The 12,435-nt window shown below is 43.4% G+C and overlaps 1 protein-coding gene across 1 annotated transcript; it reads right to left on the bottom strand.

The window, feature by feature from the left end:
- Positions 1–250: 250 nt before the first annotated feature.
- Positions 251–3,334, bottom strand: scrt1a (scratch family zinc finger 1a). Its single transcript, XM_061256096.1, has 2 exons — positions 2,717–3,334; positions 251–1,746 (listed from the first exon to the last, which is right to left on the bottom strand). The coding sequence occupies exons 1-2, from the start codon at positions 2,829–2,831 to the stop codon at positions 1,022–1,024; spliced, it is 840 nt and encodes a 279-aa protein (XP_061112080.1). The 5' UTR covers positions 2,832–3,334; the 3' UTR covers positions 251–1,021.
- Between the last annotated feature and the right edge of the window lie 9,101 nt (positions 3,335–12,435).

Genomic DNA, 12,435 nt, shown 5'->3' with positions numbered 1-12,435 from the left:
ACAGTGCAAATAGTCTGGTTTGCATGGAAGTGACCCCACTTGTCCTCTGGTGAAATGGTTGATGGCCTGTGCCGTTATTTTGGCTTCAGTGGCCGTTCCGCAGATTTGGAGAAATGTTCTGAATCGCTCGGAGCTGATCACTCAGCGCCACAAGCCTACGTTCTAAAACTACGTTAAATTAGAGGCAGGCAGTGCATAACCATATACAAAAGGACCCCTCCCCCCACCCCAAGTCAATTTAATCCTCTAATACTACATTGGCATCTCCCTGATATTGGATTTCTTTATGACTACTAAGAATACTGGATAAAACCATACCTGATTTTTAAAACTGTTATAAGTACTATTTCTTTACTTTTAAAAAATACCATGCATTAAGTCATTATTGCTCTATAGTTCCTTATGAGATCCCAAGAAATATTGCCCACGAACGCTAACTAGATTTTGGCAAAATCCAAAGCTTCGTAATATTGGCATAGATTTCGTTTTTTGCATGCAATTACTTTGAAAAGGTAGTAAACAAAATAAATGGACAATGTTCAGAAAGTGGCAAATGCTTTGGCATATTGATGACGAAGGCTTTGCAAACAATATTAAATTATAAAGTGCAAATAAAGACTTTACACGGATTAAAGTTAAACACATAATAAATACACAAATAAATAAATGAATGAATAAATAAGTTTACCTCGATGCTGAACACCTTTATGGTCACTGGCAGAAGTACAATATTATCCAGTAATTTGAAAAGGTTTGACCTTTTGTGAGAAACAGACATTTTCAATGTCTTCACTGAGTTTTGGCAAAATACACATTTCGGCTGTAGGCCTATACGTATGGATATAGGGGCATAGTCTACGTGGGGAAATAGAGAACAAAAAGTATGTTAAGGTACATGCGAAGAATCCATATTTTTCCTAGGGTTCATTGCAGAAAAAATTCGAGAAAAATGTGCTATCATCAGGTTTCAAGGAAAAGGGAGGAAAGCTGGAAGTTCATTTTGTGTTCACGAGCAAGGAAGTCATGCTTCCAGTGGCCTCAAAGGCGAGAACGCGCCTTTAAAACACGCGGACTCGTAGTGCTTGTTCAGGTAGGACTTCAGAGCAAAGGTCTTGTTGCATCGTTTGCATTTGTAGTGCTTGAAAGCGGAGTGAGTCTGCATGTGCGCACGCAGATTGGAGCGGTCGGCGAACGCTTTTCCGCAGTGTGCACATCCAAAAGGCTTCTCGCCAGTGTGTGACCTCATGTGGCCCTGGAGGAGCCAGGGTCTGCTGAAAGCCTTACCGCATATGTCACACTTGTGCTTTAGGTCGTGGGTCAGCAAATGCATGGCCATGGCCGGCATAGAGACATACACCTTTCCACAAGTTGGGCACTTCTTTGCCATCTTACTATCCATGCTCCGGTGGGTCTGCTTGTGCCGGCTCAGGTTGGAAGACGTAGCGTAGGTTTTCCCGCACTCGTTGCAAGTGTGGCGCTGTACGGTCCTGGGGCTGTTGATGACTTTCCTCCGCGACCTCCCATCTGTGATAAAGAAGGCATCCACAGTGTAACCTTCACTCACGGCATTGTCGCCGTTGATGTAACCAGATGATATCTCCGACTGTGGGCTGTCTGGCTGATCTGAATCCGGGGCTCCATAATCACTGTGTATGCCATGGTAGATGGGTTCGGGCGAGGGCACTTTGATGGCATTGTCGCTTTCACCGTCATACACAGACGGGCTGATGTAGTCACTAATGTACCCTGGTGTTGAAAAGAACAAGATCGTTATTCAATTATTGCTATTCACATGGGAAATCGAATGAGAATCGAGGGTTAACAGATGCAACAACCTATCGCTGGCAGCATTCCACTTAATTTCCTTGCTACAGCACTTCACAGCACTTGTATTATTTCAGCTATTTACAGTAAGATGCAGAAGCCAACTTAAATGATGTCTGATTTTTACATAACATTCCAACGAATCAATATCTCTCCTTTTCAGTTAGCATAGTAACCTATTTAGGGACAAAGGCAGGGGAAATAATATCGCTTCCGTTAACAATTGCATTTGCCGTTCTGACGAAGCTTTTACACAAAGGGGGTCGATGAGAAACCCACTCTATTTTAAAACCACAAAAAGCGAATACCTATATTCAACAAATGTACTTCCAGACACATAGCTCAGTTATGGAAGTGTGTAGGATGCCTATGTTATATAGAGCGTACATAATAGTCTGAAATATGATCAAGCGTTCCTTCAATAGGCTGTGTCTCTGTGAGTACATGTACTAATTTTCATGATCTAGTGCTGCCGGACAAATACATACGTGATGTTGCAGCACTAGGGTCATAGCACCGAAGTTATAAGTACACTAATCGATGATACACGCTTAAAGGTGAACGTGAACCCGTTATACTGTCCGGCAAAGAAACGCATCGTGTTTAGTGGCCCAAATACACTGGCACATTTTCAAAGGTACTGAACATTTTACAGATCCAACGCAAAAAATGTGCAGACTCGACAAAGACAACGTACCAGCCATACGACTCAATACAGTATGACCACGGGGTCAGAGAAGCTAATTTAGCACGCAACTATTGAGATACTTCCAACACAGCAACATTGCAGAAGCAGACGAAATTGTGTAAACAATTAAACACATTAAGCACATGTTACTTAACATGTTACAGTAGCCTAAAGCCTATCTCATAAAAATAGCAAGTAATTTACCCTTGTCATGAAACCGCAGACTGAGATCGGTCCTGGATCTGCCATACGAGCTTTCGAGATCAGTGGATGAAAAATCATCAAGCTTAACCTTTTTAACCAGGAAAGACCTTGGCATGTTTTGATGCTGCACGGAACACTCGTGAGGTACGAAGTCTTCTTTCTGTCTTCATGCAACACAGGTGCAGTCTATTTTACGTCGGAATGGCCTCGTTGTGCTGAGATTCTGTTACCAACCCAGTAAAAACGCAAGCCGTCGCTCGTTTTGCCTAGCCGCTGCTGATGCCCCGCAACGCCGCGTCTTGCTGTACAGAAATGCAACTTCAGCACTGGATAGCTCCCTTTTTGTGGCACGCGCATGTAATACAGCCCTCGGACAGCTCCCCGCAGTGAAAGATCCGCTCTGGCGTCCTCGTGCTGCTCTCGCCAGACTAGAACTGCAAAACGTGATCGATGAAAAGAAATTGTTGATTGCAGCTTCAAATTTAAATATTCTTTTTTGTATTCTTCAACTGACGATGTTAGCTCCTTATTTATGTTTTAATTTATTTCAAAACAGCCGAGTATATTTATTAATGCCGTGGTGAAAGAGCAGATAGTTTCCTCTTGCACAGCCTCACCGTTTCAAGCTCTTGGATTTCTGAAGTCTGTTGATCAGCTGTTGGGATTTATAGGGCTGCGATCAGGTGGGAGATGGAAATGGAAGTGCTTAATTTAATCCATCAAAAAATCTCCCGGGAACAACATTGGACCGGAGTGATTTATTGACGCTGTTACTCGTCTCCCCTCTCTCATTTTATCGAAACCGCCATGTTCTTTTTAGATAAGCACGGCATACATTATAATTGTTTTAATCAGCACGATTTTAAAATCTATATTGTATACTAATTCATGTTAATATATTGGTTTGTAGAAATTTCATAATTTAGTGTGCTCGGTTTTTGTTTGTAAACGAGGTTGTTTTGTAAATGAAGTCTGTTCAACAATAGACACGTTTTAAGTTTTATAATTGGATTATAAGTTTTTGTAGGCAGTTTTCCCATTTATACGTTTAAAATGTGCATTTATAACACCGGAGGGACTCAGCATCTTATTAAATTAAAGAATATACAGAGGGACTGTGACATTTAGTACTTAAACCCATATATTGCAGTCGTTTTCTCTTTAAATGCTGATATAGTGGTTTACTTTTACAGTACCGACCCTCCCTCCCTGACGTCTCTGCACAAAAATATCACCAACCATAAAACCAAAGACTGAACGTGGCCTAAAGTTTGCAGGTCACCCTTTTACATCACAGCCTGTAAACCAATGGCGTACTCCTTATGCAAATGATCGGAGTTGGGTACCAGAAGGTCCGTTTCCTCAATGATTCCTGTAGGAGCCATATGCCGGCAATTAACAGAGATCCAGGAGCAACACCGTTGCTTGACATCGTGATATTTTAGTATTATTTTCTACTGCAGAATGCCACTGCGTAGGTAGATCTCAATAATCGCAAAGCATGCATTTAATCGTTGACATGTTCTTCCTAACCGGCAGTTAGTTGGGCATGGTATGTAAGTCAAGAATCAGGAATTTGTTTAATTTTGTAGGATTACGCATTCTTCCACCAGAAACGATTGTTGCTTGTTTTCCATAATTAGACGTTGAATTTAGAATTCTAAAATTACAGCCTGCATCAAGACAAGACAGCATTATTTGTTCTGGTTAAATCAGACATGTGAACGGCAGAAGAACTATCCAAGGTTCACTTTTGCTCAATTTCTATCATGTTCCACGTCAACGATAAAAGAACAGCGTAAAAACTGTTTTTCTTCGCAGATAACTTATTCAACCCTGCCCGGTTACTTGCTGAGAGGTGACCTAATGTGTTTATTGAAAAAGACAGTAGAGAACAGAGCATTCGGTGAAAGCAGAATGTTCTCCCGAAGTGCTGAGTTCAGCCGAAAACAGGGCAGAATATAGAAGCTTCCCTCATTTGCATAATAATAGTCTACGACGTGCTGCAACACAGAGATGTCTTGTCATATTCCAAATCAAAAAGGATCATTGGAATTTAATTCTCACTTCTGACTTTAAATGAGAAATACCAAAAGCTATGTCATGGAATTTCAAAAACAAAGCAATCCTCAAGGATTATAATGTTTCATGAAAGTGGGAATGTGTTGTGTTTTTTGCAGAAAAGTGTATTGGCTAACATTTTTTTACAAGTGATGATCCAACAGGCTTTTTTCTGAAGGAGAAGCTCCAGCATTTGAAAGTCAATGTAGAATGAGTAGATGCAATAAAAACTTCATGTGTATGTAAGCCTCTCCCTGTGCACTGCAGTTAAGGTGATGAGTCGGTGTGTGACTATAGTCTGTGACAGTAGCCACTTTATGATTGAATCTCTTGCAGAAGAAAACAAGCGAACAACCGTTCTATGCCGTTTGGCCCAACCCGCTCCTATATGAACGGAATTCACACTTGGAGGGCATCAGCTGTGTTGCGTGTTTAGATGGCACGCACAGGGCTCCCGGTAAACGGGCTTGCCCTCATTGTGCCCACCATGGCTCTGGTGCCCGTGCTTGGCTGCACCTGCCATGGCGGACAGGGGGCGGGCAGGCCGGCAGTGCAGCTGCTCTTCCCGCTCTATGGCCTGTGAGCAGGTGGAGGCCCACCCTGAGGAGGAGAGGTGCAGCCTGGGATGGAGGAGGGGGTCGGGAATGCTATGGTGGAGGACTTACCTATACATGTGTCTGTTTCATAGAGCGAGAGAGAGAAAGACAGAGAGAGAGGGAGAGAGAGAGTATACTGTAGGTAGGTAGTGTATGAGAACTTTGGTGAAGGAGAGGGAAGTGAGTATCCGGGTGGAGGCTATGATTAGCGTTAGATGGAGGCTGCACTCAGAAACAAGTGGTTCCAAAAGGAACCCTGTTTTTTCATAGAAGAACCCTATCTAGCTCCAGAGTTCTCTGCCTGGAGGATTTCACACTCCTCACCTATGATAGAGGGTTCCATAAAGAACCAAAAAGGGTTCCTCTATGGAAACAAGCCAAAGAACTGAGAGGGAATGTTGGGGAGTTAGGGAAGAAAGGAGGGTGGAGGTGTGGATGTGAAGGCTAGGGTGGAGGATAGAAGGACAGCAGGCTGGGTAGATATGATAAATGTGGGGTATATGATGAATGGGACAGATCCTCAGATTCATTTTTAAAACCTAATTTGTATTGTGTCTCTCAGGATGTTTTGTATGTGCATTTAATTGCATTCCCAACTGGCATTTGAAATGTGCAAATTTGCAGGTTATGTAGTGGGTAGCTGTTGCAGCTGTTGTTGTAAATATTAAAGATGGCATATAAAATACCATCCTGTTTATTTTTTGCTGAGCACCCCTCAAGAAGTAAAGATTTCAGCTGTGGTGTTGCTACACCCAAAAGAACAAAAAAAAAAAAAAAAACATTTTTAAATGAATTTGTGCTGTCACCCAAGCTGACTATGAAAAGTAGCAAAAAAGCCTGGCTTCATTATAGATAATTGGGCCCAGACAGTAAGTCCAAGCTTCCGAACCAACAAAACAGATCCTTTTATCTTCGTGCTGAAGAATCATAACAGATGAAGGTCTTAAAATGATGGGTATTTAAAGCAATAATACATCAACATGATATAAGGAAGAAACGGAAAGTGGCTAAAAGTTCAAGTTGGGATATTTTACTTCAAAGGCAACTAAACCATCACTCGATTTACTTTCCAGACTGATATTTAAAGGAAGTAGTTCTAAAGCTGTACATGATAGAAGGAAACGTACAATTCTGCAAGTATTAATACAGATTCACTGTGCATGCATCTTGACCTGTGTGTTTCCACTGTGGGGACTGACAAGCACTACATACACACGTGCACATGCCTCCCCTCTCTCTCTCACACATACACACACACCCACACACGTGCACATGCCTCCCCTCTCTCTCTCACACATACACACACACCCACACACGTGCACATGCCTCCCCTCTCTCTCTCACACATACACACACACCCACACACATGCACATGCACCATCTCTCTCACACATACACACATACACACACACATGCACATGCACCATCTCTCTCACACATACACACACACCCACACACATGCACATGCCTCCCCTCTCTCTCTCTCACATACACACACACCCACACACATGCACATGCACCCTCTCTCTCACACATACACACATACACACACACGTGCACATGCCTCCCCTCTCTCTCTCACACATACACACACACCCACACACATGCACATGCACCATCTCTCTCACACATACACACATACACACACACATGCACATGCACCATCTCTCTCACACATACACACATACACACGTGCACATGCCTCCCCTCTCTCTCTCACACATACACACACACCCACACACATGCACATGCACCATCTCTCTCACACATACACACACACCCACACACATGCACATGCACCATCTCTCTCACACATACACACATACACACGTGCACATGCCTCCCCTCTCTCTCTCACACGTACACACACACCCACACACATGCACATGCCTCCCCTCTCTCTCTCACACATACACACACACCCACACACATGCACATGCACCATCTCTCTCACACATACACACACACCCACACACATGCACATGCACCATCTCTCTCACACATACACACATACACACGTGCACATGCCTCCCCTCTCTCTCTCACACATACACACACACCCACACACATGCACATGCACCCTCTCTCTCTCACACATACACACATACACACACACATGCACATGCACCATCTCTCTCACACATACACACATACACACACACATGCACATGCCTCCCCTCTCTCTCTCACACATACACACACACCCACACACATGCACATGCACCATCTCTCTCACACATACACACATACACACACACATGCACGCACCTTCTCTCACACATACACACACACCCACACACATGCACATGCCTCCCCTCTCTCTCTCACACATACACACACACCCACACACATGCACATGCACCATCTCTCTCACACATACACACATACACACACACATGCACATGCACCATCTCTCTCACACATACACACACACCCACACACATGCACATGCACCCTCTCTCTCACACATACACACACACCCACACACATGCACATGCACCATCTCTCTCACACATACACACATACACACACACATGCACGCACCTTCTCTCACACATACACACACACCCACACACATGCACATGCACCCTCTCTCTCACACATACACACACATACACACATGCACATGCACCCTTTCTCTCACACATACACACATACACACACACATGCACACACCTTCTCTCTCACGCATACACACACACCCACACACCCACACACGCACATGCCCCCTCTCTCTCACACACACATACACACACATGCACACACCTTCTCTCACACATACACACACAGCCACACACATGCACATGCACCTTCTCTCTCACGCATACCACACACCCACACACACTCACATGCCCCCTCTCTCTCTCATACACACACACACACACACACACACGTGGTCCACACCCTCTCTCTCTCTCTCTCTCTCTCTCTCTCTCTAAGTGCGAAGAGGACCTGACAGGACAGTACAGTTCCGATGTAAACCCCCTCCCTGTCTCCATTTCTCTCTCTCTCCCTCACACACACACACGCACGCACATGCAAATATACAGTACACACACCCATTATCATGCCCAAATGTGACAGACCACAGAAAACTCAGTTTCACAGCATGCTTTTAGCAAATAAAAAAAATGGATTAACTTTTTTGTACGCATTACACTTGACAGACTTGGGTGTCTTATGCAATATCTAGTTTAAAGATGAGTGAGCATAGCACTTGAAAATGGTTTTAATGAACTTGTTAGCACTATTACCTGCTTTCCCTAATCTTCCCTAATCTTCCCATATCTTACCTTTGTGGTGAAAACGAAGCAAAATGCTGCTCAACAGCCTCAACAGGTCCGGGTACCTGAAAATTTCTGTGTCATGTGCACTATAAAGTGTGCATTTCATAACAACCAAGCATATCATGAACCTAACACTCCAGTGTTTGCCCTAAACGGGTCTACACTCACTGTACACCTACTTATTAATGCGATTATCTAATCAGCCAATCGTGTGACAGCAAAAAATCATGAATCATGCAGATACGGGTCAGGAGCTTCAGTTAATGTTCATATCAACTATCAGAATGGAGAAAAAATGTGATCTCAGTGATTTTGACCATGGAATGGTGATTTGTGCCAGACAGGGTGGTTTGCTGCAAAAGAAAACAAAAAACATCCAGTTCTGCGGGCAAAAACCAGAATGAGAGCGGTCAGAGGAGAAGGGCCAGAGTGGTCAAAGCTGACAGGAAGGTGACAGTAAAGCAAACAACCACACATTACAACAGTGGTATGCAGAAGAGCATCTCTGAACATATGTGTCAAACCTCTAAGCAGAGAGGCTACTGCAGTAGAAGACCAATAAGTCTAATAAATACCTAATAAAGTGCTGACTGAGTGTATATCACACGAGAGAAAGATTCTGGGTCGTGCACACACACACACACACACACACACACACACGCATGTACGCATGCACACACACAAACATACACACACACACACACACACACGTACGCATCCACACACGGACACACACATACACTGACAAATGCGTACTCTTACTTACTCTCTCTCTCTCACAGGCAATCAAACACACATATGTATGAGGTGCATTACCTTTCTTTCTTTCTTCACTTTCTTTAGATCAAATCTATTGTCTAGACATTGTTTCATGAAAGTAGAGCAGTCCCTTAATGAGGTACAAAGTGTTATGAAAGAAAAAATCTTGGTACTGCCCTTCATTATGCTTTTGCATTAACAGGAATATAACTCAGTTTGTTTTCATTCATTCCTTGAATCATAAATAGACCTGCAACCTGCAACTTTTATTTGATAGCTGCCATAAGAATCCTAATCCGAACATACTGGTCCATGGACAATTGCAGAGCAATTTAGGATCGACTGGTTTTCAAAGTTTACTTTTTTATTCTAAACCTTGGCCTTTAGATTGCTTGTTGACATAACTCCCATTGCTCTATTTTTGTATTCAGAGAATTTGAATACAAAATCCTTCAAGGTACAATAGGTAATTTCTGACTTCTAATGGTCAAGAGAGGAATAGCAGCAACAAACTCCTTCAAACCATAACACTGTTCGTCCCTCCCCCTTCTCTGTAAACGTGCTGACATTGAAATACCATTGGCTGTGGCAATTAAAACCAATTTTCAACCAATGAGCTTGAATTATTGTTCAGCAATACAATGTTTTGGTACAGTTTTGGGCCATCAACTGTATATTTTGAAACCTGAATATAAGAACTATAAACACAGGCAAAAGGTGAGTCAACATGTCATTGAGCCTTTTTAAATGATAGGAAGGGATATACAATGGTCTTGTAACAATGTTTTAACACAAAAATCTTACCTATTGTACCTTTAAGTAGATAGCCTTTATAATCCTGCTTTTATGGGATGTCCAAATATACAGTAAACTGTCCCTGGGGTGCATTATTTGACTAAAGAAAACTGGGTTCCCTTAAACACTCATGAAAACCATTTTAAACAACGTTGTTTTGCCCTGACGATCAGAGTAGAAACATCAGAGCTATACCAAGCAGCACCGTCTCATTGGGGACCTTAGGGATTGCCTTACTGGGCCATTCTGAAGAGCGAAGAGCAAGCTCAACATATACAAATATGTGTGTTGCATTTCAGGTACTGAAGCTGGAAATCAAACATGGATTTAGCTTGGAAGCAACCGATCTCGCTGTTACGTATGGAACTACAAGAGATTTGAACCATTTCATTGTTCTGGTGACTGTCAAAGTCACTTTACTTTCATGACCAAGTTTGGTACAAAAATCTTTGCAGACAAATGTAGTTTGGGGTTGTGGTGGTGAGGGGGGTTGAAGGTAAGGGGTGAGGTTGGGGGGGGGGGGGGGATTGGGGTGGTGGTATGGGAGAGTAAAAAATATCCTTCTCTTCTGCAGATGGCAGAACATTGACCTGTCACAGACCATAAAGGAAAACATATTTTTGAGAGCCGTGCTGCAGAGGATGGAGGCAGCGCAATATTTCCTCCTCTTCGGCGATAACGTCATTACGCGTATCGTTTCTGACGCTCGTGGTGTAGCCAGGAATAAGAGTCCACCATTGGGCGGCTCCCAGCCTTTATTGCCAGCTCAGAGAGTTTGATTATGAAGGCAGACCTCAGCAGTGGGCCCAAGCCATGTTCAGAATGACTGGTGTCCTCTGCTTACTGTGAATGCTGGGGTGGGAGACCTGGGTCGATTGATCTTGCCTGGTGCAATTGAACCAACCGGGAGGACCAGAAGGCGTGGTTTGCACAGTATTCCATAGGTTACAAAACACCAGATAAGCTCAGTATATCATAGAAGAGTATTTGAATCCAAAACAATTTTGTATTTGACCCAAGTTTTTCACTATTGTCCTGGATGGACTATAGGTCCCCACCCCCTGCCTGGAGTTGTAATTCATTTTTAATACAGGTGTTTCGGGTTAGCTGGAGGGGGCTGTCACTAAAACTAGTGCCCAAAAAACACAGTCCAATCCTTGCAGACGCATGCACATGTACAGTCAAGCAACTCTGTGTACAGACATGTGTGTACAGACATGTGTATGCACACACATGCACACACAGACACATGAACGTGTATAGAGCGGCCTGTAGCGTTGTGGTTTAGCTACATGACTGGGACCTGCAAGGTTAGTGGTTTGACCCCCGGTGTAGCCACAATAACATCTGCAGAGCCATTGGACCCTTGAACAAGGCCCTTAACCCTGCCTTGCTCCCGGAGAGGATTGTCTCCTGCTTAGTCTGACCAACTGTACGTCGCTCTGGATAAGAGCGTCTGCCAAATGCCATTAATGTAATGTAATATATACACACGCACCCAACAAAAAATACAGACCTGAATGCACAAACATGCAGATGTGCTTACAATAAACACAGATAAATACAATAACACAAACAGAGCCACATACACACTGTTTTAAATAGGTTTTTTTACCTTTACTGTGATACCAATTGCATTGATCTGTTTTTTTGATCATGCCCATTTCATTGGCTCTTAGAATCCCTGTCTTATTGTTATTATTCCATGTGTCTGGAGCTGTTTTGGACATTACTAGCTACCAGTGCTGACTTGCGATATCTTCAGGGCAAGGCTGTTCATGCAAACTACAGTGCCCAAGGAACAACAGACCAGCAACAGCTACAGAAGCAGCAATGAAGGCAGCCTGTAGCGTAGTGACTAAGGTACATGACTGGGACCCGGAAGGTTAGTGGTTCAAGCCCCAATGTAGCCCCAATACAATCTGCAACTGTTGGGCCCTTGGGCAAGGCCCTTAATCCCACATTGCTCCTGGGGGGATTGTACCCTGCTTAGTCTGATCAACTATAATTATTAACAATGCAAAAGGACTGTAATTGTGGTTGTAGAGCAGGGGTGCACAACTCCGGTCCTGGAGGGCCGGTCTGCGAGCTGGTTTTTGTTCCAACTAATTACCTTAATTTATTTTTCTGACAGCTCTATAAATGATACTGGTTAACTCTTGTACTTGAGCAGAGTAAAATCTTTAGGATACACTTGCTGTCTGCGGCTGTAGCTGATGCC

The sequence above is a fragment of the Conger conger genome, chromosome 9 (genome assembly GCF_963514075.1).
Source record: "Conger conger chromosome 9, fConCon1.1, whole genome shotgun sequence".
NCBI classification, from domain to species: domain Eukaryota; kingdom Metazoa; phylum Chordata; class Actinopteri; order Anguilliformes; family Congridae; genus Conger; species Conger conger.
Note: the sequence above shows the minus strand (reverse complement) of the source record. Positions and strands in the feature narration are given on the sequence as shown.

Coding starts and splice junctions, on each gene's coding strand:
- scrt1a (XM_061256096.1), bottom strand. CDS start 2,831: ATGCCAAGGTCTTTCCTGGTTAAAAAGGTTAAGCTTGATGATTTTTCA. Junction 1,747..2,716: donor TCTGCGGTTTCATGACAAGG/GTAAATTACTTG, acceptor TTTCAACACCAG/GGTACATTAGTGACTACATC.